Here is a 27853-nt window from a genome sequence, read left to right as displayed (position 1 = left end):
GGCTAAAAGTAGCAGCAGAGACCTTCCCACTCAGGCTGGAGTTTGGGCTCTGAGACCCTTCCCTCCCACCAGGTTCCAGAGCCTGGGCTCTAGCCCAAGTGGGAACCTCTACACTGCTCTTTTTAACCCCATAGCACAAGTCTGAGTCAGCTGACCCAGGATCTGAGACCCGCCGTCCTGGAGTTCTGGGGGGTGGGGGGGGTTCCCACAGTGCAGACATACCCTCAGATGTAATATGTTTATCTGCAATGTTTTTCAGCCACCACATGTCTCTGTGTGCTGTACAGTGGTCCAGGCAGAGTGTGGCTCCTGCTAAACAAAAGAAACAAAGCTGGAACACGAGTTATGTGGAAGTCTGTTTGCTTGTTTTTATAGCTGTTTTCTTTACAAGAATGCCCTGTTTACAACAGCCTATGATCCACATATTTTGACAGCAGTTGTACAGTCCAGTATTTTACAACCTAGCAGGATGTTTAATGCTGGGGTAAAGGGAGAATTCCCATGCTCTCCAATGGGATATGGCAGGTGTTTCCATCCTGGAAGGATTGTAAGATATCAATCCTGATTCGTGACCCTGATCCAAGACTTGAATTATTTATTTTTGTTATTTATGGTACAATTTATAAAGCTATTGGTCTTATTTCCTAGAGCTGTGTAATCTGGTGGTGAATCCATAATCTCGGAGGGGAAAGGGATAGATTTTTGTGGTGGGCTCTTTTTATTTTAAGGAGGGGCTATTTGACACTTCCGGATGTTAAAAATAACCCCAGCCATCATAGAGTAGGGAGCAGAAAGTGGAGCGAGGAGGTCAAAGGGCTCTGGAATTTATCACATGGACATAACAATGCGCAGTGTGGTATCAATAAAAGTGGGGTGTGAAGTATTGTTTTTCTTGAGTCACACTTGGCCGGAAGGGATGAACACTTTATTCTACTTGTGCATTCATGTGGGGGCATTGGGTGGTCACCACTTTCCAGTCTCCTGCATGCTGCCAGGGCTGGCATTAGGCGCTGCAGCAGCGCCAACGTGGGCAGCGTGGCCAGCTCCCCCACCATCTAATGCAATGGGTTGACGGTGCTGCAGCTAAGTGCTGGAAGAGCGAAGGATGCCCCAGCTGCTGCAGTGACCTGCGAGTGCTGATGCTGTGACAGGGCCCACGTGGTGAGTTTAGAAGCAGTGCAATCACTGTGCTCTAGAGACGCTGGAGCCCTTTGACACTACTGAGGCTTTCCAAGGGGTGGGTGGTGAGGTCTTTCATCCCTATAATCTCTCCTCTGGTTTTGGCGCTTGCCAAGCAATGCACCCTCCAGCAGCTAGGAGAGCACAGAGACAGACTACCTCAGGGCTAGGAAGCTGTTTTTACCCACACATCAAAAGGTTTCTGCTGACACCACCATGGTAACGATGACAGTGAAGAGCAGGTAGTTTGGGGAGTTGTCAGTGCAGTGGATGCCCTAAGCTTTAGTCAGAATTTCCCTTTGCTGAGCTGTGTACCTATGATAGATGATGCAAGACTTTAAGAACAAGAGATTTTATTTAAAGCATTTGCCAAAAGCCCCTCTCTTGTTTTGGAGATTTTATTTTTCTGGAGATCTAATGGACAGAGCATGGGACATAGTCAGAACACTTGGATTCCATTCCCATCTCTGCTACTGACTCAACCATGTGACCTTGGGCACCTCACTTAGCCTGTCTGTGCCTCAGCTTCTCCATCTGAAAAATGGAGTTAATAGTCAATATCCCCTGCATGAGGAGGGGGTTGTGAGGTTAAATTCAAACATGTTTCTAAGGGGCCTTGAAACACAATATATTGCCATAGTGAGCTCCTGTTACGGGGACCCAATGTTTTAAATTTCAGCACCTACTATCAGGAGCCAAAATCAGCCTAAACAGTCTCATAAACACCTAAGTGATGAATTAGCACTTTTTCCTATTTTTAATCAACTTACATTTTCACCACTGAGGGAAAGTTATTCGGTGGGGATGGGGATCGGACAATAAATGATTTAACAACAGTAGACACTGAGATTCAAAAAGTTAAAGCTTCAAAACCATTCAAACAAAACCTGTCAACATGACATGTCAAAATAGACCAAGTAAATATCTTTAAATCAGACTACAGTCTCAGGCAGTGGGTTTCTTACTTTGTCTAGCTGTACATTTAGATCATCATCTATGGAAATATTTTTTTCATCATATGTGCATACACAGTGAAATCAATATTTGCAGACATTTAGGGATAAAAACCTAATATTTCTAGGCTTGGAAGGATTAGGTGGAGACAGGCTGAAGGAACCATATTCAGATTTCGAACATCCGACAGTCCCAGGGCAGGAGGCAGGAATTTGGTTTGGCCAGTTATATAGCATTTTCCATCAACACCTCTCAAAGCACTTTTCAAAGGAGGTCATCATCAGATGGGGAAACTGAGCCACAAGGAAGGGGAGTGAGTTGCCCAAGGTCACGCAGCAGGCCAACAGCAGAGTCAGGACTCTAACCCAGGACTCTTCGAACCCAGTGCTCTATCCATTTGGCCACATTGCTTCTAGTTACAAAGAAACAGTCCCTTTGCAAAACTCAGACCTAGATTCCAAATAGCCCCAAATATTGAAGTGTTGGTCCATCTCTAATAGTGGGTATTTTGATCTCTTTTTAAATTTGTCTCTGAGAGTAGCACCCAGAGGTCTCAGTCAGGAACAGAGATCCATTATGCCAAGTGCTGTACAAACATGTACAAAGACACAGCCCTTGCCCCCAAGACCCTACAATCAAGGCCTTGATCCTGCAAGCTGCTGTATGTGGACAGATCCTGCCTCATCCAACTACTGGAGTCAATGCAGCTGATTTGCCTGTATTGAACAACTTTCAGGAGCAGGGCCTAAACGAGGGGAAAGATTGAGAAGTACAGAGACACTGATACAATGCAGCCTTGGGACCTGTGACTTACATAAATGCATTCCCCAACTACTATTTAAAAGCATTTAAAAGAAGCAGAAACAAAGGAGGGATTTTAGAAGACTCTGCCTTAAGCCTGATAGCCTTACTAATGTCCTGCTCAGAGCACATCAGAAAGCTCTGCCTGATACTTATACTAGCATGAGAGAAATAAGATGGGTATATTTTTGTCCCGGTGTGGAAATAAACCTCTCACTGACCTTAGGGGGAGGCGTATAAGTGCATCGAGAGCAGAACCTGTGAGGTGCAGAGCACCTGTTTTCACAATGCACAGAACAATCTGCTCCTATGAAATATCAGTTTGGAGATTTCAAATCCATCTGTTAAGCCAGACTTTCCAAAGAGCTCAGCTCCCATTTAAGCACCTAAATAAAAGGCAGATTCCCAATGTGCTGAGAGCTCCTCTCAGAATCTGGCCCACATAGATCTCTAGACCCCATCCATCTCCCTGCTGATGAAAGATTGTTCCCTACTGCATGTGTGTTCATGGTTTGTTCATCCAGTCTAGTTTCACATGTCCCAAGTGATGGGGTTTTGCCACTTGCCTTGGGAAAGACTTATCTCTTGCTCAGTATATTTCACTGTCAGGAAGTTTTTCTTAATACAGCCTAAATTCTCCCCTTTTCTCAAGCTCATCCCATTATATCATATACCATGCTAAATAATTCCTTTTCATTCCCAAACATAGATGACACCTTAGGGGCACTTTGGGAGACAGGAACCAGGAGATACTTATCTGTAATTGATAATGATCAACAGTCAGTTTCCATTAAGGAATAAAATAATCAGTGACCAATAGGTCACCCCATTGCAGCCAAGAAAAAGTAACTGGCATGTCTTGGAGCTAAAATCAACATTCCCGCAAAGTAGCAAGGAGAAAAAGGATGAAGCCTGACCTTGACAGAACCAGCTTTCCAGCGTGGGGCTGCCAAATGCAGGCAAAGCAGCTGCAGAATCCTGCAGGAGAAACCATCACCAACCAGGCATCAGCTAAGCATTGGAGCCTCATCTCCACATGCTTCTGTTTGCCCAGCTGCATTACCAACTTACAAAATAAAGACTCCCAAAGCCTCTTCTCTTCAATCCAGGCAGCACACACCCCACCGCAAGCCAAGTAACTCAGGTCATTGAAATGTACTGGAGTTTCCTTGGGTTCAGGACGCACAGCTCTGTGTTGCATTCATTCATGCAGATCATTTCAGGCAATTAACAAATGCAGAAATATTGTGTGCAGGCCTATGTGTTAACAAACAGACTCGCCTACACTAAGGGTCCTACAGCCAATAAACAATGGTTGTTGGCAATACCATTGCAAGCTTCAAGCCTCCACCCTTTGCATTATGCCCTTCGTAAGGGCCACATCCTGCAATCTGATTCACTTGGGCTAGACCTCTGCGCAGAGTCCACAGAATCAAGATCTGGCCCTAAAAGACCAGCTCTGTAAGGAAAGTGGCAGAAATGAGCATTGGTCTCTGGGGACGCCTGTCTCAAAAGTAGGGTAGTTTCCATTGATATAGATAGCAACTCTATATGTTTAAAATAATTCCAAATCAGTTGTTTTGCATGAAGTTGTAAATACACCTGAGATGAGACTGAGACCTGGGGTGGGCAGGGTTTCAGAATGACTCCTTAAAAAAAAAAAAAAGAAAGAAAGAAGGAAGGAAATTAAAAATCAGAGCTGGGCCCAACCTAAAACCTCAGACCCAAACCTGCAAACTTTGGAGCTGCCTCCAAATCTGAACTGGGCTCTGGATCCAAATTATGCAGTTGGCCCCCCTCTTTACTACAGAGCAAAAGCAAGTGACAGGGTGCTCAATACTTGGGTTTTAAACATTGCAGCTCTGAGCTCATCTCTAGAAAAGAGCAATCTAACTCAGGAAGGCGAGCCAGATTCTGACAGTCATTTTTAGGGGGCAATAAGTCCAGGCCAGTGACTCAGTAGTAACACAACATAGGCCCTCAGGGGGTTCCCCAAACTTGTAATAGCTGGGAATGCAGAGTGGGGCTGGCATTGATGGCTGTGCACAGAGATGAAGGACAAATGTTTAACTATCAAAGGAAGACCCACCAACACCAGATTCTTACTGGCTTAGATTCCAAAACCTCAGACTCTGTGCATGAACCCGGGGCTGTGATTGCCCTGTTCCAGCAAAGCCCAAAGAGGGACGTTTATGGGGTACTCTGCCACGTTTTCCTTTCCAGCAAGAGAACAGGGAGCTAGGCAGCACTGGGGCAGTCTAACCACTCACCCCCTCTCAGTTTGTTATTTTAAATCCCTGTTTCTTTTCTCTTTCATTCACTGCAACTTACCTGTTCCAAGCTGCTGCTCTGCACCTCAAGCTCTGCTTGGCAAATGAGGTCCAACATGGACAGCAGCTGATTAGAGACTAAATCCCACCCCCAGTTAGTGCTAATTCAGGCTAGTAGCCAGCAAAGATATGGTTAGCTAGACTGGACTTGGTGAGCAATTAGCCTCAGTTAGGCCCAGCTGGGGGTTGTTCTCTGGCCTGTTTCAGACACAGGCAGTTGTTCTGTTTGTTTATTTTGCTCACACTGCTGGGATTTAATAAGCATGTCTGGTAATGAAAGCACCTGAGTGTGCAAGCAGTCTGGCTGTGGTTATTTCTTCCCCTCCGCTCCCCATCCCACACCACACTATTAGCCTCCTCTTTTGTTAAGTGTTTCTAGCCACTTCCCAGCCAGTAGGAGGCTCTGGAAAGCTAAAGGAATTTACCAACTTCTGCATTGACATCCAGGCAGAGGGAGCTTTGCATTAACTTCAGTGTGGCTCCAGGCAAGTGCAAGGTTGTGCCTGTGCAGATCCAATTCCACAATCAGGGCCTTTATTTCCCCTACTTTTCAGAGTTAGAGCTGGTTAGAGGGGCTTTGCACCATTAAGTTTCCAATAGCCGTTGGTCATAGGGTGACCAGACAGAAAGTGTAAAAAATCAGGACACTTGTTTTTTCCAGGTGGGCTGACGGGGGTGTAGTTACACATACAAGACAAAGACCCTAATATTGGGACTTTCCGATGGTCACCCTAGTTGGTCACCTTTTCTAGTCGCTGGTTAGAGCAGGCTGGAGCCCTGCCAGAGATGGGTGAGCAGCATTCTTCAGTACTCAAGCTTCAGAGAGCGATGGCTTGATGTCTGCAGCACCGTCACCACACTGGATGTGATTCGACCCCTGGAGGTCTTTGACCAGAAGGAGAAGTTAGCTACTGCCGTATGCGAAGTATCCCTTGCCCTGAATGTGCAGTCAGCCTAGAGGCCCCAGATGGGACAGAGCAGATGCTCAACAGCTGTTGTGTTTCCTATGTTAGTGGTGACAAAATAACTCTAGACTGCAGGTGTAGCGTGGACAAAATGTTATACAAACCACCTGTACAGCTCTGCCAATGCCACTCAGTCCTGACCTCATCCCACTTGTTGCTTTGGACCTTGGCTACTAGACAGCCCTGTCTGGGATGTTCAACAACCAATCTGGGCCCAGGGTGCTTGAAAGAGATCTTGATTCAGTGACTGCAGTTCCTGCCCCTCATACTTTGTCTGGACAACTGAAGCCCTTATAGTTCCCAACACCACTCTGCCAATGCATCTCAGCCTTCCCACCCTCCGCCTCTCAACGCTATTCCAGATCTGCCCACCCCCACTGGAGCTAATCAGGGCCAAATGTGCAGTGGTTTTGTGATGCAGTAAATGTAAGATAAGCAGAATGAAAACACCTGGCTTATTTCGGTATTGATTTGAGACTAGATCTCAACCCAGGTCTCCAAAGGTAATAGGCCAGTGCATTCACTCCCGGCACTAAGTGAGCCCTCTTCACAAGTGCAGAGTGATGGCAGTAGATAGAAACTGAGGAGCATTCCCCTGCCCCCAAAATATTTAACCCGCTGTAGTAGATTTAACTTGAAATCAGGGACTTCAGAGTCCGTGGGAACCGGGCAGCTTTGGGAGCGTACGGTAAGACCCAACACTTTGGTTCAGCCTTCTTAGCGCTTCCGCTGAGCCACAGCCCACAGCCAATAAAATGAATCCAGAAAGCACACCCTATAAACCTCCAGCACCAGACCTCCCCGGGGGCAGGTGCTGCAGCCCCAGAGGGACAACCAGTAGAGAATGAGCTACAGGCTGTAAGCACCATCTGCTCCCCTCGTAATCCCGCAGAGAAAGAGCCTCCTGGAGCTATGCTCCTTCCTTTAGAAACACTGTACCCAGCATCGTTTTCAACTGGGCTTGTACAATTACCACACAGTGAGGAGAGAGCCTGTACAGGAAAATCTTTAGTGCAATCCACATACAGTTGCCCACCCCACCCACAGCTTCCAGCTCCTCTGGGTCACTTCAGGGCACAGCTGCGGCTGGCAGATTCTAGGGTAGAAGAATGGACCCCCTTGCAAAGCTCTTGCAGCGGGGATAACAAGCCACCTTGCTGTTCTGCCTGAGCCCTGGTAGCTCAGATTTGCCCCCATGGCTCAGGATGATCTCCAGAGACTGTGCTGAGGGTCATGGCTGTGCCACGGAGAGGGCCTTTGTTTTCGGGGGGGTTTTTGTTTAAAATTTCCTGGGAATTTATCAGTGTGTATTTTAAAGAAATTAAATGGGTGTAAAGTGACAAAAAAACAAAAATGAAGGGCGAGGGGGGTGAGGGATACCCGGTACTCTCATGGGAGGCCAGCAGGCTCAGGTGGAGGGTACCCAAGAGAATGGATGACTGTAGTGACTGTCCTTTCTCAACAGCCCCGTCTGTAGCCTGCTGCCTGGCTTTATGAGCCTGATCCTAATCAATCTCCTGCTCCCTGCCTCCTGTTCCAGGTGCAGCCTGTGGAGTTGATTGGCCATCCCAGCAACCTTAACCCCACTCAGTCCTGTGTGGGGTGGATACCCCATCGCACACGCCAATCAGTGACCTTACCAGCGCTGTTTCCTCGGTTGTGCGAAGAGCCAGTTTGCTTTTGTAGAGTAGTCCAGGAGCGTTGGGGCTGTGCACACATTGGTTTTTGTCGGCTTGTTCGTTTTCCTGTAGGGTTGCTCACAAGTGCAGGGGCATCATGCACTGTCTTGTTTTTGTAGGGTTGCTCATGAATCCAGATGGAACTGAGCTGCAAAACAGAGATGGATTTTGAACCCCTGTAATCTGGATTTTTGGTTTCACCCATTACAGACAGTGAGGCCAGCTGCCAAACCTGGATCCTGGTTTGGATTTTGGACACCTGACCATTAGAGGATATTCTGGTCAGGGGTGTAGAATTTATACTGGTCTCCTTATGGAAGCAGGGACCAACTGCAAAACTTGGATCCAGTTTTGGATGCTGAATCCCATGAAGTTCAGGAAAGTTTAAGTTTGGTATTTAGATCCAGTCCCATCCCTGTTCCTGAACATGGGCTGCTGTAAAAGCACTGGTTCTTAGGAAGAATGAGCAAACAAATACATTATAATAAAATTAATTAAAATCCAAAAAACACTGAGGCATTTTGTTCTGGGGAGAAAAAAAACACAACAAATATTGCATGGACTTTGCAAACCAAAGCCAAAAAAAGGTCACATTTGGGACCTTCCCAACTTCACCATCCTCTTTCAGCACTGTATGAATGCCTGGCTCCCTGTCCCAGCCATGGCAACAGAGTCAGGAATGCCCTTTTATTATGGGATACTGCTGCTGTAGGAATGGTTATGTTTATGCCCAAATGCTCATATTGTCACTTAACCAAGGGGGATTAAGCTACACTCATTTAATAGATTGCACTGTGGCTGTGATGGCATCATAGTCTCCTCCTGTTAGAGCCCAGCTCCTCGCCGAAGGGTGGGAGCTGACAGATTGAGGCAGTGAGCACTGCTGAGGAGGTACACACTGCCTAGGCTGGCAGCCCTAGGGGGCCACGAGGTCCCACACACGTCAGAGTAAATCAGAGCAACTCTAGAAGGGTACACATTAAAAACTCTCAAGGAGCAGGGAGTAAAAGGTGGGGATGGGCTGGCTCACAAAATGCAAGGCAAGATGGGAGGCTGGAAGGGAGAGGCTGTGGACTTTACTTCTCAATGGACCTAGTTTGGTGCAAATGCACTGGTTTTCAGGGGAAAGGGTGGCTGTTACTTTTTGACAGAACGAACAGGGATTTTAATATAGGTCTTTTGCTGAGGTAGGGAAGGAATGAACAGGCAGTCTGGATTTTTTTTTTTTTTTTAATCTGCCTGACTCCCGCTGTGAGTTCCAGGTGCATCCACATAGAATATAACTGCCGTGCTGCTAAATGCACCATGCAGACTGTCCCAGCCTTGCTACTGAATGACCCATGCAGACCACCCCTGCTATGCTGGCCAATTGCTGCCAGTGAATCCATGCTGAAAGTGCCTGGCGTACTGCGTAATATACTCCAAGTCTTCATAATGGCCACTGATAGCAATTAAACGTCAATGGTTAGTGATGGTACAGTGGATGAGGGTCTCCAGTAATGCGGTTTAAAGACTTAACAGATGGTTCATTCCACATATGTTACTGGCAGATCTGAGAGACAAGGTGGGCGAGGTAATATCTTTCAATGGACCAACTTCTCTTGGTGGAAGGGACAAGCTTTCAACTTCACACAGCTCTTCCTCAGAGCTGGAGAAGGTAACCAGAGTGTCACAGCTAAATACAAGGTGGGACAGACTTTAGCATAGATTGTTTAGATCCCGAATAGAAAGTGTTCACAGGTTCTTGGAACTGAAGTAGCTGGTCACAGGTAACCAACCAAATGGAGTGAAATCCATCTGTGAAGACAGTGTCACATCATCCTAATCTCCAACCCTCCAGCCTTTATCAAGTCACCAGTCATTTTCCCCACTGAAGCCGTGATTCCAGGTGAATGTGCTCACATATATGCATCCGCATGCACTCGTTCACCACAAGGAACCTCGGTGCCTTTTAGAGTGACTTCATCCACAGGATCAGCTCCCAGAGAAAGCTCTCGTACTTAGGGGGGCTTTCAAGGCAGAGAGGCTCAGGGGAATTCTAAGTGTCTCACTGTAGCACCATAACGTCATTTCCATGATAATGGATCTTTCCCAGCTCCCAGGGGCTTCCTAGGAAAAGCTTAATGCTTCAGTGGCTACATGTATGTGTTTTCAGACATGCACACCCTTCCTCCATTAATGAGGGCATCCATCAGTGGGCCTGACAGATCCCCTTTTAGTGCAACAGAAGGCTCTGGAGTGGTTGTCAAAACATCAGATACAAATGGGGAAACAAGTCCCAGATCAGGTCCCAGAGGCCCCTCTTCTAATTAGAGGCAGAGACAGGTCTGGGCTGGATCGTCAGAGATCCAAAACTCTGGGGAAGTTCAGCTCCAAATGTAGTATTCAGGGCTCAGACCCACCTTTCTAAGGTGGATTCAAAGCCCTGAACTTTGGGGAAGTTCAAATGCAGGTCCAGCTCTGATCTTCTTGGGTCAGGCTCTACACCAAGATGAATGGGAAAATGGACTCCAGAATAGCCTGGGGAAGTTCTATTCCCATCTCTAATTGTAGATAATGCAAACAATGCAGCAATCTCTCTGTCCATTATGCAGCCTTGCCAAGTGTTGACTATACCTTGGCCCCACCTTGAGCTCTTCTATTGATCATGTTCCCATTTTTGCCAGACATTTTCAAGGGGGCTAACATAGGCCCGGATGAGGCCCAACATGTGAGAAGTGCCCACTTCCCATGTACGCATGACTTGAATCTTGTTCTGAGACATGTACTTCCCTTTTCCAGATAAGACTCCTTGGGATGGCTCAGTACCAACGAGAACCATTTTAAACAGGTTTTCTCCCTGCTAACCTCCTCTCCTCTTCCTCCTGCACCCTGCAGTCCAAGCACGGATTTACACATAAACCAGATACTGAGATGAATTTTGGGGGATACCAGATGGGTCAGCTCACCATAACATCAGACAGATGCCAGCAGATCAGCATTAACATCCCTCTGGAATCCTGAAGCAATGAAAATGTCACCGAAATGAGAGAAATGATACAGTGAGCCCATAAATCCCACCCCAGCCCATTATTTCATAAACTGGACTTCCAATGGCATGACTCTGTTAGCTGATTACGTAGGTCTTGCTTCATGTCACTGGGTCACTGTACTTTGTTCTGGATGCAGGTCCATTCTGATTGTCCCCTGGATGTAGCAATAAAGGGGGAGAGAAAAGGCTCTGAGCTTAGATGTGACTGATCCCCTCTCTTGTCATCTGATGAAATAAACAAAGATGGGTCTTTCCATTTCCACAGCTAGCTTCAGTGGTACTCGCGTTCTTGGGGAACTTTCAAGCATCGCCTATGAAGCGTCTCTGCGGGGCCATAAGGAATGAATCCTATGGTTTGAAACACACAAGGGCACTGCCAACACTTGCTGCAGCAGAACTGTGAAGTCCTGTCTTGCAGGCAGTTAAGTGTCCTCAGCTGGCCTTCCTGGTGCTAGTTTGCAGAGTACATACACAATAGCAAAGCACATTTGTATGGTGCCTTTCCTCCTGAAGGAACCGTAAATACTTTACAGGCTGTATAATCAATAGAATATGATTTATCCAAACTCCTCTTATCCAAAACATCCATCATTTGAAACAAGAGAACATCCGTTACCCTGCAGCACTCACACTAGAAATCTAAATAAATTCTACACTCTCTCTACTAGTCAGATAAACAGGGGTCTGGTGCAGAGGGGCTTCTCATCCACCAGTGTGATGCAACCACTTCTGAGATGAAATGCAGCAGGTATTCTGCACCAATAACAAATTAATGAAGACTGGATTCAGTTGAATCCACAGAGGGGTTCCGCTAATTTGGCAGAATGGAATAATCCAGTTTGGAATTTAGCCAGGCAATCTTGCATGAAAAACTTTGTAAAGGAAAGAGCTGTGAGAGAGAGAGATGGAGGGCATCCACTGATAAAGGGAGTTAAAAAGAGAAGATGATTTGAATAGCAGCAATCAGGGCATTGTGAAGCTGGGGGTGGGCTCTAGCTGCTGAGACTCAGCGTAAATGCAAACAAGCAGGATTGGGGTTCAAAATACAGTTTGGAGCTGTTTGATAAATAATTAAAGCCAGCTCACTTGTGACGAGATAGCAGCCTTGCTGGGAGATGGAGAAGAAAGTGGGGAGCTGGCACACGTAAATATGCAGAGGGTTATTGAAACTCAACCCCGCTCCTTCTATGATGAGAGCTCCTGCCCAGTCACGTACACTTGGAACTAGTGTTTGTTTAAGCTACACACTCAAGAAACGCAGAATGACATTTCCTTTCATTCGAATGCAGCGTCTATATTTTATAAAGCAGAAAAACGTAAAATGCAATTAAAATGAGAGAAGTGACAGATCCACAGATCTGCTCTCCATGCATCACCAAGCCTTATCTGGTGACCAAATGCATCTTTTTACCCCAAGAGGGAGGATGTCCCTGTGGATACAACACTGGACAAGGACTCAGGAGAGCCCTAGCCCAGTGTTTCTCAGCCTTTTCAAGTTGGAGACCTCTTATTCGAAGTCAATATTTTTCGTGACCTCCTTCCATATACTCTAACAGTAAGAGTGAAATGTGTACCAATGAGAAGCCTAGATAACTGTGTGTGTGCATGCGTGTTGCGAGAGGCTGACAGAGACTACGTGGCCTGTGCAGGGAGTGAGATCTTCTTCACTGTGCGTCATAATAAAATCTCATGACCCCCTCCCACCCCCAATTGCCTTTTGAGACTCACCGGTTGAGTAACACTGGTCTACAGGACGTGGGAGAGTCACTTGGCATGCGTTACCATAGCGCCTAAGAGTCCCAGTCATGGACTTGGACCCTACTAGGCTAGGCACTGTACAGACACAGAACAAAAAAGATGTTCCCTGCCCTAAGGAGCCTACAACAAGAGAGCACAGATTGATGCAGACAGGTCAGTTGGACAGTACAAGGAAACAGTGAAACAAGACTGGTCAGCAAGGGGGTCTCAGCATAACACTCGGGGCCTGATTCTCATTTAAAGTGAGTCCCAATTACACTATAAAAGTGGCCTAAAGCAGCTTTAATGTAAATTAGAATCAGGCTCTGAATCCCTCTGTGTTTCAGTTGCCCACCTGTAAAATGGGGATAATGACACACTTTCTTCCCACGCTTTGTCTGTCTTGTCTATTTCGACTCTAAGCTCTTTCGGGCAGAGATGGGCTCTTACTATGGGTATGTACAGCTCCTAGCATACCATGGTGCTCCGGTCTTGGTTGGGGACTGGGCGTCACCTTAATACAAATATAACAACAACATGAGCCCTGAAAAGTCACAACAGCTATGGGACAGCACGGTTCTCATCTGCTTCACACATCATTAAAATCAAAGGTCTGATCCAAACACCTGTATCCACGTTCCCCAGAACCCTGGGAAGGTTTAGATCTGGATCCAGTTTTCTCTCTCCTAAGCCCCAACAGTGTAGACTTTTGTTCCTGGTGAGCATGTAAGAGGCAGAAAGAGTCCAAGAGGCTTTTCAAATCTCACATGTGTGGCATGAGATAGATCATCTTTCCACCTTGCAAATCAAGCATGCTGGATCTGGTGTCAGTGAGCAGAAATACACATGGAACCAGCTCTGTATTCAGGCACGTGTATTTCAATTATTTACGATTTATTCGTGCAGCGGAAATGTCTCTAAGCCCCCACTGTCCTGGGCACTGGACAAGCATATAACATAGATGCTTGCCCAAATGAACTTGCAGTCTAAGTTTAAGACGAGAGCTCATCAGTGGGTACAGCAGACAGGTGGTGTGGGGAGCACATGGGAAAAGTGATAGAGCGACGAACAGTGGCTAAGCAGCAATCGCAGTATTCCACCTGTCTAGCCATTGTCAAGTGGTCTCAGTACTGGTTTATTTGGGGTTCACTTTAAGAGGGGCACCCAATACATGGCTAAGAAGCAAGCCCCTGACTGTCATTTTTTAAAAGTCACTTTTGTTAAGAGAAAAAACTTAGCTCCGTTTCAATATTCTTGTTAAAGGGAAATGGCTGGGCTAGTTAAAGCTAGTCAGACGGCAAATCGAGTTCAAAATGATGCACCAGCAGCACGACTGCGATTGCCAGGTGTGTGCAGTGGGCGTGGCAGCAGGAGTCAGGGGAATGTTGCAGCAGGAGGTTCATAAGCTGCTGCAGGCTTTTTTGATCCCACGGAGAAGCTGGAAAAGAGGGAACCGTCTTAGGGGACTAGCAAGACTGCTGCACCCACTAACCAACATCACTGCATCAGCAAATGTCCCAGTGCACCCTTGCCTCTTGTTTTAACTCCGCAGAGGCGTCAGTGAAGAGAAATACAAAAAGACCAAGTAGGTTGCAGCGAAACCTCCAAGAGGACTCCCCAAAATATCACCTCTGAGCACGACAGCTGATCCTCTCCATCTCAGTACACCTGTCGCTATGTTAACTGAGCAGGGCCATCCCACCCCGCCCAAAGGGACACTGGAGGCAACGCTTGGGCTGATTCACACACACTCACCCAGGCACATGGGGCTCTGTAAGTTATAAGACCCCATGGGACAGTGGGATGAGAATGTAATTGAGGAAAGAGAATGCTGAGGCTTTTCTTTGTTTAATTTGGTCTCCTTTGGCTCATCATGAGCTGTGGACCAGGAGGCAGGGGCAAGAGACAGTCTGACCATGAGATTAAGAAGAGAAACACAAAATCGAGAGGGGATCTGAATGGAAAATGTTCAGGGTAGCAGCAGTGCCTGGAGGTAGAGGTGGTCACAAGTTTTTTTGTCAAAACTATTTATTCAGTGAAAACGTGGATTCTCACAAAACAAATTTTCACCAAATAAATATTTTTTTTTGTCCAAAACCCCCAAACCTGAACATTTTTGCTTTTCAGTCTTTTGAGGAAAACCTGGATAATTTAAAAAAATGTTTTGTTTTTGTAGAACATGTGTGTCTGGAGGGGAATGATTTTCCAACCCCTGCCAACTCCAGGGTCATGAAAGAGTGGGAAATGGTTCTTTGGGTGTACTTCATCACGCAGTGGGATGCCCCTTAGAGGGAGCGTTCCACGTCAGAGAGACAGCCAGTGGGGATTTCCCAGCTGGATGTTAGGCTCTGGAACAGCTGGAACTGGACTGCCCAGCTGCTGCGAATAAATCCTCTTTTCTTTCTCTTGCAGGGTCCCTGTCCCTATTCCTCGATAAAGATAACCCCCACCACGACACGATGGGAGCTCCCACAGAGCTGGTTTTCATCTCATTAACCATCATCACCTTTACGGGTAAGAGGGAGCATCTCAGCCTGGGAATGCACGCCGGGCGGTGGCACTGACTAACTACCAGATATGCAGCAGCTGGGGAACCAGCTAGGTTGTTTGGATCTTCATCCAAAATGCCGAAGGTGGAATTATTTGGGGCACATGATTCACCTATTACATGGCTCACCTAGCATGAATCCTGTGTGTTCTACATATGGCTTTAACATGGCTTGTACATGTTTCTCATGTGGCGTTCATACAGCTCAGGAGCACGACTTTAGTGTCTACGGTCCGACTGCACCAGTCAGAGCGAGGGAGGGAAGGAATGTGTGGCACATTGCAAATAGGCTGCCCTCTGAGTTCACTATCAATTAAATTCACCCCTCTGCACCACTTATGTCCCACTTCAGCAAGTGGTGCCTAGGATGTGTTTTGGCCCCCTGCACAGGGGTGAATTTCACCCCATCAGCAGATCACACTGTTGACACAGCACCTCCTCTCGCTGCTTTTCCAGGGACGCATTTTCCACCATCCCTCTGTCGTGTAGACCCCCATTTGCTGTTAATAATGGACCACAACTGGATCTCAAGTCATTTCAGGCTGTGTTTTAAAGGGACATCCTCTCAGCAGGGAGTCCTTTCCTTCAGACAGCTGAAAATTAGATAATGTCTTTGAGCTAATTCATCCTCCCAGGGAGAGGCTGCTCTGCTGTCCTTTATAAATATCTAATTACCTTTTAATGTTCTCTGGGTCCCTAGGGAGGGGAGGGACATGGCCTGGCCTAGATCAGGAGGCAATCAACCTGTCTGGAAATAGGTATGACCCAACTATGGTGGATACAGCAAAACAGGGCTGCGCCTTACTGTTAACCAGCTGCGTTTATGAGACTTGCTCTCCACTCAGGCTGAGTCCGTAAAGAATGAGTCACTGAAAAACTCTATGAGGCTATTTTCTAGTGACCTTTAACTTATGATGCAACCAATTTCAATAACCAAGCTTGTGAGGGGATTAGCACCTCGCAGTGAAACATCTCAAGTGGGCCAAGCAGGAGATTCAGGACTCTGGGGGTCCATTCCCAGCTCTGCCGCCGACTCCCTTGGGACCAGGGGCAAGTCTCTTCCCCGCTCTGTATATTGGTCAAATGATGGTGACGACCTCCCAGGAGTGCTGAGAAGATTAAAAGCTTGTAACGTGCAGAGAAAATTCTGTGATGAACAGTGTTACCAGAGTGCAAAATATGATTAAGGAGAGTCTAAAAATATCTCTGAGGCTCTTCACTGAGAAGAAGCCCTAGAAAACGCTTGAAGTCTGCTACTAACCACAGCTGTGTCTATTTGTCCCCACGAGAAAGCTTCTCTTTAAAAATAACTGCTTTGGGTTTTGGTTTGTTTTTTTGTCTGCCTGTTCACGTTTGCTATAAAACCCATTCATTTCCCCTCACGTGCCAGCCTTCAGGCTGGGGGCAATGCCATAAAGCAACAAATACAAACTCTCTGTGCTTTATAATGGAATTGATGCTGACGCAACTTTGAACTGGATAGCACGACTGCAGCATTGACGCTCTCCTCCTGTTCCTCCCGTGCAGTGCGCAGGACCAAAGAATCCAACCTCCCAGACAGCTGATCTTTCCAGATTTGGCATTCAGCATATTCTGAGCACCAACAAGAAAAATCAAACTGGCAGAAATCAGCTGGCTCGGCAACACGGGGTGGGGCTGGTGCAGTCCCCTCCCCTGCTCACTGCAGTGGCAAAGGAGTTGAGACTATAGTTTTGTCTATTTTCATAATACACGATGTAGCTTTTTAAATATTGATAGAGGTCGCTATGCCTGTGGTGTGCTGTGGCTCAGAGAGTGAAATATTACAATTCCTAAACCAGTGTCTGGAATCTCTCTGGGTGCTCCAGTTTCCATCTTTTTCTATTTATTCTGATGTCTGATTTATTTCCTCAAGTGAGTTCCACTCTGCTCAGATGCAGCATTTGAGACACAGCTTTTCTTGCCCCATTTCACCAGCTGGATGGCCTAGGGCAGCAAGCTGAGAGGTCAAGTAAGGTAGCAGCTGTTCCATTTTTCATGGGACATTCCCAGTTTTGACTGGATCATCCTGCTTCCTGCAAACTAAGCTTGCAGGACATGACTGTGTTTCAAAATGTCCTCAGGGCTTGAAAATTTGCAGCTGGACATCATGACCCAGCAATGCAACCTCCTGCTGTTGCAACAAGAAGACATTGTCCCAAAGGACGAAGATTTACAAATGACAGGTCTAAGGTGGAGTGATGTGCCCAGGGTCCTACAACGGAGTCAACGTGGCTCAGGCAGGCTTAGAATTTTCTCCTGGGCTCCCAGGCCTTCGCCCTAATCCATCTGGAATGTCAATGTCTTATTTTTTAACCTTGATAGGCTTGTGTTGGTGAACAATTGAGATCTGGCCATTTCACCCAGACACCTGGGAATCATGGACACAAATTTGCCTGAACTTCTTGCACTGTTCACATATAGAAAATCAATGCTTGACCTCTGCAGTTCATAACCACTGCAGAGAAGGGCAGTAGAGGACAGCAAGAGTGTTTTGGCAGAATTAGAAGAAAAGATTAGCCAGGCTCGGCTTGTGTAGCGTGGACACACGGAGCAATGCATTTGAGTATTAATACCATGGCTTTCGGGTGATAAATAAATAGAAATAATTTGCCATTCATTACTTATTAAGTTCTAATGACTTAAATGGAAATGTGGTTGCTTAGTTGTTAAGCCTCAGTACGTTTGCTTTTTACTATTGGAATGGATTAACACACAACAGTCTTATTAATTCTGCATTAAACCCGGATTATTTTATCCACTGCCCAGCAGTGGTAAGATCAGCACAGAGCGATTTCTTGCTGAGAGCAGCTCAGTGTGTCTGCTACTGGCATGGTCAGGAGGAGAGACTTTCACTTTTGGGAAGGGACTATTCCAGCAGCAAAGTGGGGGGCATCTACATAGATTTGGGGAAGGGGCTATGAAGCCCCACAATACCACTGCCCTGATTTCACCATCTGTAGGCCAGTTTGTGATGCCAGTGTGGCTCCTACCAATGTGAGTAACATGGGGTGTGTGTGTGTGTGTGTGTGTCACAACCTGTCCTTGTGTGTTTGGCCACTGATACCCATACATCATAAAGGGCCCGGTTTGAGTCCAGCTCACTTGCAGCAGCACGTCCAAGCACTGTACTGAGGCTCAGTGTGGGGACTCAGGTAATTGGTTAATGCTCAGGCACCAGTCCACAGACACAGCAGTAAGCAGCCAGCTGTTCAGAGAGGACTTAGCCAATTAGCGAGTCCCTCTCCCCTATTGCCCCCGTCCCTGTATGCCATGGCAGCTTAGACATCAAACAAGAACCCTATGAACCAAAGGTAAAGGGCGTCCAAGCCCAGACGAATCCTGCTGGGCCTTTCCCAGCTGGAATTCACTCTTGCATAAAACATCAAACTTATCAGAGGCGCTTCATTGAAACAGGGGTCCCACGGCATCCCGCAGGGAAGGAGACAGAGTGACGGCTGGCGAGATAGCATAGGGTAGATATTAAATCAAACACAAAGCCCTCAAGAGCTTCCGCCGATCCCATTCAGATGGCAAGGGTGGCTGAGCTCTCCCTGGCTTATCAGTTATGGGGCAGACAGGCCTCACACTGAGGAGCTCGCTGTCCACTTCAGCTGGTGGGTGGGTGACAATTGCGCGGGGGAAGGACACAAAATTGATGGTTATCTCACTAGTTGCTTGTGCTGTTAAGAATAAAAATCAATCTGAAATATGTATTTATATTACTGGTTTTATTACGCATGCCCCGGTGGGTGGTTCTGTCAGTGTTTCCATTTGTCTTGATAACAAGGTTGAATTCCTCCGTCTCACTTACGACATCATACTTTGCGCTTTTTATCCAAGGAGGGTAAGAGACATCACCTCCATTTTGCAGAAGGGGAAACTGAGGCACAGAATAGTGACCTGACTTGCCCAGAGCTGGGCACAGAAAACAGGTCAACTGATTCCCAGTGCAACTCCCTATCTAGTAGTCACACTCAGTCTCTGAATACTGAAGTGTCCATGAAATCTACAATAAATCTAATAGAGAGGGCCCCCTCCCCATCATGAAACAAAGAGGTGATGGAATTTAAGAGGGGCAAACCAGCAGCAATCAAGTCAGGTGGCATTCCTTTATGTAAAGGGTAGCTGGAAAAGGGAACAAAGCAGGAAGCATCAGGTGCTGCCCCAAGAACCATTCCACAGGAAGGCAAACACCACTTCTACACCAGTAACCTATCACTAAACCTGCAAATCTCATGAAGCACCCTGGGACAGATTTTTAAAGGTGTTTGGGTGCCTAAAGATACAGAAGTGCATAGTAGGGTTTTCAGAAGTGCCTTCGTGCCTAACTCACATTGATTTCAATAGGCCTCTGTCTGCATCTATAAAAATCTTTACCTTTAAAAATCTGGCCCCTACCTTTGCTCAAGGAGCATCCCTCTGAGATTTACTGTTTCTTACTCAAAAATGTCCAGTGTTTGATCCAGATCAGAAGTCAAAAAATACCCACAATTTATTTCCACTGAGCAAATGGCTCAGTTTTGATCTCACCTAGTTTTTTACGCCAGGGTAACTTCACTGGTAAAATCCACTCCTGATTTATGCTGCTGTAAGTGAGACCAGAATCCAGCCCATTGGATCTGAACACAGCCAAGCAAACTTAACACCCCCCCCTGCTGGTAAGCAAAACAGACCTAACAATTACTGCCTGTTTAGTGACTGCAGGGTCACTTTGCATGGCAGATGGGAACGGCAGGTTTCAAGTTCTAGAAAGAGGTGGTGACACAGATGATTTACCCAGTGCCCGAAAATGAGTCAAAAGCAGAGCTGAGAACAGAACCCTGGTCCCCTGATCTAACTCCTGCCTACCTACTTCTCAGGCAGGGGGTGAATTGGAGGAATTAATGAGGTAATGTTCGTACAACAATATAAAGACGTAAGTTGCATCACAAAGCTGACATTGTCAGTGTCGGGGCCAAGAATAAAACTCAGAGGTTCCCAGCTCCTAGTCCTGTGGCCAGTCCACTGCTCCATGCTGCATTCACCTGTCATTACTGCTCTTTGCATGCTAATCTAACATGTTAACCATTTGTTGTTTCCTAAGTCATGTTGCCCACTCCCAAATCGCGCTGGCAAAGAGAGAGAGAGAAGAGACTGTGCGAGATGCACACACATGTCAAAATACAACCATCCCAACACCGGGGATAGATTTGTTTGGGCTGTGCTGTCTAGTGGCTGGGGTTTTCAGGTTACGATGGCTTTTATTTTGCATGGTTCCCCTGCTATTGGGGAGAGACTGTGAATCCAGAAATTAACGTTGTAAGAAAAGCTCAACATCTGGACTAGAGAGGAGCCTGAGATGCAAAGTTCTAACCCGGAGTTGAACTCTCCAAAGTCCAGAGGAGTTTGGTTGTGGGGTTTTGGTACAGGCCTCCTCTCTAGCTGGACTTGTCTCCCTTTTAAAAATGGTTTGACAAAAGCTTGCTCCACAACCCCTCCTGGAGAAGCTGAGCTCAGCAGGATTTCTCTCATGCTGCTCCCTTGCAGGGCGGTGCCCAGCACACGGTACCATAAGGAACTATGGGCCAATCTTTGAAGATCAACCAGTCAACACCCTCTTTCCTGAAGGCTCAACAGAAGAGAAGATAACTTTGGCTTGTCGAGCAAGAGCCAGCCCTCCTGCAACTTACAGGTGAGGTTACCTGCTCCCATTTGTCTGTCCTGTATCCCTAAATGCCAAGCTGCTGCAGCGATGGGCATTTATAAATGCCTTAGGGAGACAGATCATAGAAACACCTACACAACTGCAGTGGGTTTGAACTACAGCAGAGGAGGAGCCTCCCATGTCTAGACCAGTACTAGCTGCCTTATTGTGCTGCGGGGTGTACTTATGAAGAGTCCTGCAGGATTGGCTTTAGTACACAAAGTCTTGCCCTGCTAGGTCACTGGTTTGAATGGCTTTAGTACACAAAGTCTTGCCCTGCTAGGTCACTGGTTTGAATCCAGCCCAGGTTGGTAATGACTCCAAGTTGTTAGCACCTGACGACAGTTTGTAGAACCTATGTAGAATGACTGGGGGCATTTTCTAATGGATGATTGTTCATATCACAGAAGTCCCCACACTGGCATTCTCAGCAGAGAGGGATATAGAGTCAAGCTCTCTCAGCCGCGAAGGGTGACTGAGCCACTGCCTGGGTCCTATTGCCCTTCTAGGTCAGGATTGGAGCCTGGTAGCAGGGCAGCTTGCCCTAGGGCCGTCAATTAAAAATTCCCCAGAGCTGCCCACCCAGCACTTTCCACAAGCATTACATTCACACACCACCATTTATTTAAAAGAAAATCATGAATACGGACAGGTGCTGCCTCTCCTGCCCTACTGCATGTTGTCCCAGCACGTCCGTCCTAAATCACCGTGGGCCTTTTAGTCTCAGTTCAACTCTATCCCAGTCATGACACAGAAATACTCCATCCCACCAAAACGTACAGCTGAAATTCACTTGGGATCAGAGGGACAAGGGGCAGACGCTATGGGCCTTTCTGAAACTCTGGGGCTTCTATGCTTCTTTCCTACCCATAGCAGTAGAGGCGGCTGAGAGATAATCCACTGTGTGCCTACTGGCACCACCCTAGCATAGTAAATATTGACTTCATCTAGCACTAGATACAACTGACCTTCCAATGCACGATGGTGTCCCCCTCATACCAGGGGCTGGTCAGTATGCATTGGTATCAGCCTGATGTGAACATGTAGCTGTGATCGTTGTTTCCTCCTCTCTGATCCCCCAACCGTGTTCTGGGCAGGTGGAAGATGAATGGCACAGAAATGAAGATGGAGCCGGATACCCGTTACAGGCTAGTTGGGGGCAACTTGGAGATAAGCAACCCAGTAAAAGCGAAGGATGCTGGGTCTTATCAGTGCCTGGCATCTAACCCCATGGGCACGGTCGTGAGCCGAGAAGCCTACGTCCGCTTTGGCTGTAAGTCACCTGTTCATCTCCACAGTGCAAACGGAATGCAGCCGCACTAGCAAAGGGGGTAAATCAAACCTCCCACTGTTGACACAGGAAGATAAGGGAGATGTTTCCATAGCCCCCCGTTGTTAGTGAGTTGGATGCAAAAGGCTTCCATGCCACTGTCTTTCTACCACCTTTTGCTTTTCAAGATACATTCATTCAGTGCCATGAGGGCAGCCAACACAAGGGCCATTTATGCCTCTGTTGGGAGTAGTAAAATATGCATGAATATCAACCTTTGCCTTTTCAGTGCTGGAAATCACACTGTACCCAACATCATCCCCTCGATTAAATCTTATAGACCCTTCCACTAATGGGAAAGGAACTGGCCATGCTTGGTGGTGCAGTTAATTCAATGCACTACCAGGAAAGGGGTGCTGGGAATGGTCTTTGGAGCTCCATCTGCAAAGCCAATGGAAATCCAGGTGTATTGCTGAAGAGATGAATGCATGGGCCTGGAGGGGGCTGGGAAGGAGTTGCATCGTTCTCCAGCGCCTCCTGCTGGCCAGTCTGTGGGGCAGTGCTGGCTGCATTCTTGCAAAGACAGCTAATGATCCTGGCTCCCTGCAGGAGGTAGTCACTGTGTGAGCAACACGCCTCACTGCCCTGCCGCAGTGCAGTTCTCCCCCCTTTAATTCTCTTGGAAATGACATGAGCCATGCTCACTCCAGAACCACACAACATGCCTCTCACGCTGGGGCATGACAAAACCTGATTCAAATGAAACTTATTCCCTCTGCAGCTGCGATGGCTGTTCACCTGCTGGTTTCACTGTGCATGTTTAGTTTTGCAGGAATTCTCCACAGAAGAGCGAGACCCCGTGAAGATTACAGAGGGATGGGGGTCGATGTTCACCTGCAGTCCCCCTCCACATTACCCAGGTAATGCACTAGAGCAAAGGGGATATCAAAAGTAACTGGTTTGAGGGATTGCAGGTGATGTTTGAAGTGGCCTCATGCAGTGAGACAGGACCAGACCATAGGTTTGGCCCTTTCTTGCTGAGCCTTTGTCTGGGAATTCTAGAAGAGCCAATTTTCAAGAGTTACTTCTGATGTCAAGTCCCATGAATCAAAGGAGTCATGTGATGGGGCTAGAGACCTGGAGAAGATAAACACCACCCATAGAGAAACTTAGGGTCAGACTTGTGTCAGCATGGGAAGTAACCTTCTTGGCTCAGCCTGCTCTGGAAGTGGTCTAGGTGAACCAACATTTCTCACACGTCACCTTCAACTCTTTCCCATGCAGGCTTGTCCTATCGATGGCTCCTGAATGAGTTTCCCAACTTCATCCCAGCAGATGGAAGGCGCTTTGTCTCCCAGATGACAGGAAACCTTTACATTGCCAAGACAGAGGGATCGGACCTGGGCAACTACTCCTGCTTTGCCACAAGCCACATCGACTTCATCACGAAGAGTGTCTTCAGCAAGTTTGCCGGACTCACCCTTATTGCGGAGGGTCAGTGCTCTAGGGCTACTGAGTGGGAACATGGTGCTTTCTAGAAGCTGATTCTTATAGAGAGAGGGAACAGCTCTCCAAGATAAAGTAGGAAAGAGGGAGACTGGATGGCTCAAGCCTTTCCTCTCTGGGTCCCTGGTTGAAATCCTGGCCCAGTCAGTAGTTACTGATGGTTATTGCAATCTGCCATTCAGTGGCCTATCAGAAATGCATTTAGAGGGTCTCAAGTTGGTTGCTGGCACACAAAAGCATCACCACAGTGGCGCTACCTTGCAGTCCCAACGTCTCATTTATTGCAGTTGTAGGAGCGGGAGACTCTTCTCTGCAGCCCACAACACCTACTGACCCTGGCTGCCTCCACCTCCAACACCACCAAGACTCTCCCAGGCAGCAATGGGGGTTGGTCTGCAAGGGGCCTTCTCATGGGTCATGCACAATTGCAGCTGCTCAAAGGACTGCAAGGGCTACTCCCTCCCTACCTCTCTGGTACCACTCACTGCCCCAAAAGAGGGGATGCGGAGGCGAAACCCTGACTCCACACATGCCTGCAGAACTGGCTAGCTGCACATGGGGGAATTAGCTGCACCGCACCAGTGGGTTTTATACCAAGCACACTGACATGACAAACCTTCCACAATGTAGCAGGAGGACAGACAAATTAAAAGGCATAAATGAGAGAGAAGAGGTTTGAGAACAGATGGAGATTTGAGGAGGAGGAGATACAGGGAGGCTGTGCCAGGTGGCAAGAGCTGCAGAGGAGGAGGCTCTCTGCCCAGCCCTGGTGAGGCTATCTACAGTTACAGAGCAGGAGCCAAGGCTAAACAAGGTGAAAGAGCCGGATAGGAAATAAAGAGCAACAGGTGACCTGTGGCTGATTGGAACAAGTCCGGGGGGGGGGGGGGGAGGAGTCTTAAAAATCACGGACAACAGTTTTAAGCTGGACTCAGAAATGAATGGGGAGCCAACATAGGATACGCTGCAGAATCCTGTAGGTGGTTTCACAGTGACTACAATTGTCATTCCCACAGACAGTGGCACTTGTGGTTGTCACAGAAACAAGGTCTTTGACTCAAGATTCAATGGGGAAAATTTTATGGCTTGATCCAAAGCCTATTGAAGTCAATGTGCTTTGGATCAGGCCTTTAGTTTGCTTAAGCAGCTGGAGATGTTGGGGAAGAGAAAGTGGAAGGAGAGAGAATCTGGAATTGGAACATTTTCCTTGGAAAACGCTTTCTATCTGCAAGGATTTTGGCGATGGTAGGAAAGTTCCAGGATGTCGTTTCTTTTCAGAACAGATTTAAGGCTCCTGCTTTTCGTAAAAAGCAAAATTATCAAACTACCTAAAGATACAAAGTAAACTGCACGAGCCCCATGGTCAAAAGTGTGAGCCACTGAGATTGCCAGCTGCAGTGTTTCATCATTAAGAATTTAGGAGTCTCACATAGGGGGAGAAGAGCTCATCCTGTTTCCATTAGGAGGATGCATCCGTAGGGATGGGGCTACACTTCAGAAGCAATAAGAGATGGAAGATGGTGCAGAACGCAGCAGCAGCTCACTGACTTAGCGGGGTGACTTGCTGACGGCATATGACACCAGTTCTCCACGATCTGCACTGGCTGCCCATTGGTCCCTGAGAGGAGTTTAAAATGTTGGTTATATGATTTATAACACCTTAAATGGCTGGGACCAGCCTACATGAGGGACCACCTCTCCACCCATGACGCATTACCACAGCTCAGTCAGCAGCGTGCCTGAGCTGGTTCCCCCTTGGTATAAAAGAGAGGGGGCAACTGGCAGGGTGTTCTCTGTGAAGGCTTTGGGACTCTGGAACTTGACAAAATCCATCCTCCCACCCCCTGAAGTTGATGACCTTATGGGCAGGCTGCAAAGGACATCTATTTGAAAGGGGGTTTTGCAGAGGGCTGAGGGTATGTATCCCATAATGAGGAGCGGATGAAATGGGGTCTCTGGAGTTGTCCGGCTGACTGAGTTCCTGTTGGAATGATTATTTTAATGCTTCTGGGATTTCACTGTATTGTGCGATTAATGAACATATCGGGGGCACCTACTGCATGGGATAGGCATCTTTTTATCATTTTAAATCTAAATAAATACAATTATCCCTGTTTCATAGATGGGAAACTGAGCCACAGAGAAGTTAAGTGACTCGCCCAGCATCATGAAGTGAATCTGTGGCGAAGCCAAGAATAGAACGCAGGGCTCTGCTTTAACTACTAGACAATGCTCGAGCAGGCTCTGGATGATAGCTGGAAGGCAGTGCAGCAGCTGCTGTCTTTGAGACTTAAATATGTGCTTTTAGGAGGTGAATCCTTGCAGGGACCTTTGCCTTTTAATGCTTTGTGTGTACAGTTCTAAAAGCCCAGCAACCTCCTTACCAATGTTTTTCTTTCAGCAGATGCCAGACAGTATGCACCCAGCATTAAAGCCAAGTTTCCTGCCGACACCTATGCCCTGGCTGGGCAGCAGGTGACTCTGGAATGTTTTGCCTTTGGAAAGTGAGTATTCTTGGTCCTTTTTGTTCCACCCTTTGATGGTGGCAGCAGCATTGGAAGAAAGTCACAGACCCTCGGGCCCTCATAATGATGGGTAGAAAGAACAGCCTCGCTGCTTTAATTCCCAGTGCAGAGTAGGGCGAGGGGCCAAGCCACCATTTCAAAAGGTGGAGATTCTGTCCTGTCCGCCACGCTGAGGGTGCGGGGGGTAGCTGTGGAAGGCAATTACGCTGCACTATATTTTGCTGCACTGGATTGGATTATATGTTGCACTGCGCATTAGACCCTGCAGTTTTGCTTCACTGCGTTTGCTTTTACATAGCCCCGTCCCTCGGATAAAGTGGCGAAAGGTGGACAGCTCACAGTCCTCCAAGTGGATCTCCAATGAGCCCCTCCTGCAGATCCAAAACGTGGACTTTGAAGATGAAGGCACTTACGAGTGTGAGGCTGAAAATGCTAAGGGAAGAGACACCTACCAGGGCCGCATTATTATTCAGGGTAAGGCCCTTAAACAGGTCCCTTCCCAAAGCACAAGGAGCCCCAGGCAGTGAGCTGAGCCCTGGGGAGGGAACTGGTTGCATCTGAACCAGCCCTAATCAAACCCACAACAGAACCCTACTAAACACATGCCCAGCTTTCTGGTTTCCCCTTTCTTTCAACACAGCTGAGTTCTAGTAGGGATGAATGAAAACCTACCAAAGAGTTATCTCTTGAGCAACTAACAGAGAGATGAGATAACAGAGCTAGAACCCCAGCTGGGTGTATCAGATTCAGCTCTCAGTCCAAACCTCCCCAAAGAACAGGGGTATTTGTATCCAGGGTCACAGACTGAATCCACTATACAAGTCTGACAGAGCTATAATCAAGTCTCCAACCCAGATCCAGCCTTCCCCACCTCTCAGCGCTGATTGGATTTAGGGCTCCTTTTCATTTCTAGAGAGAGGAGTCACCGTGTTCTTACTCTTATCTGGACTTTCCCATAATGCGGTAGGAATAGTTTGGATGAGGGTTGTGGGCTGGGGGACCCACAGGCTACAGCTACGCTAGGAGTTAGGGGTGTGATTCCTCTGCTCGTGCACGCACGCTCATACTAGCTCGAGACGGGAGTGTAGCTGTGGTAACACGGTTAGTGGCAGTCAAGGCATGGCTGAGCCATGCCAAGTACATACCCACCAGTTTCGGGCGGGTTTGTACTCTGCACAGCCTCTGCTCCTGCTACCCGTGCAACCGTGGCTCTGCTGCTATTGATCCTGGCATTAGCCCGATGAGAGCTAGCACGAGTGCATGGCCATGTGTAAGGGAATCACAGCCCTCACTCATACTGTAGGTGCAGCCAGAGAGAAGAATCGGCCTGGCCTCTGCACACAGGAGGCAAAGGCTATTGCTATGGGGTAACGTGCAGTGATATATCACTCCATTCCCATGGCTGTGCCACCGTGTGCCTGGCATGAGCAGCCTCCCACCTGACCTTCTGGGCTCCTACATCGCTCTTGCCCCTTTGCAGCTCAGCCAGAGTGGCTGAAGGTGATCACAGACACGGAAGCAGACATTGGATCTGACTTACGCTGGAGCTGTGCAGCAGCTGGCAAGCCAAGGCCTATGATCAGATGGCTCCGGAACGGGCAGCCATTAACCTCTCAGGTACCAC

General features: G+C 47.5%; 2 protein-coding genes across 5 annotated transcripts in view; one reads left to right on the top strand and one right to left on the bottom strand.

Moving 5' to 3' along the window:
• The window catches only part of RBBP5 (RB binding protein 5, histone lysine methyltransferase complex subunit), a 174567-nt gene that overhangs the window by 89166 nt on the left and 57548 nt on the right, over positions 1-27853 (bottom strand). For all 4 annotated transcript variants that reach the window (XR_012155823.1, XR_012155824.1, XR_012155821.1 and 1 more), the window contains exon 14: positions 7870-8056. The gene's annotated coding sequence lies outside the window, so the exon portion shown is untranslated. The remainder of the gene's footprint in view (positions 1-7869; positions 8057-27853) is intronic.
• Positions 1-27853, top strand: part of CNTN2 (contactin 2) — a 51323-nt gene that overhangs the window by 5277 nt on the left and 18193 nt on the right. The window contains exons 2-9 of the mRNA XM_073319998.1: positions 15089-15190; positions 20772-20916; positions 22026-22201; positions 23023-23118; positions 23483-23692; positions 26109-26208; positions 26528-26703; positions 27710-27846. Coding sequence (XP_073176099.1) covers positions 15136-15190; positions 20772-20916; positions 22026-22201; positions 23023-23118; positions 23483-23692; positions 26109-26208; positions 26528-26703; positions 27710-27846 — 1095 coding nt within the window. The 5' untranslated portion in view covers positions 15089-15135. The remainder of the gene's footprint in view (positions 1-15088; positions 15191-20771; positions 20917-22025; positions 22202-23022; positions 23119-23482; positions 23693-26108; positions 26209-26527; positions 26704-27709; positions 27847-27853) is intronic.

The sequence above is a fragment of the Lepidochelys kempii genome, chromosome 21 (genome assembly GCF_965140265.1).
Source record: "Lepidochelys kempii isolate rLepKem1 chromosome 21, rLepKem1.hap2, whole genome shotgun sequence".
Classification (NCBI taxonomy): Eukaryota; Metazoa; Chordata; order Testudines; family Cheloniidae; genus Lepidochelys; species Lepidochelys kempii.
The sequence above is the reverse complement of the archived record's forward strand: the minus strand, read 5'-3'. Positions and strand labels throughout refer to the sequence as shown.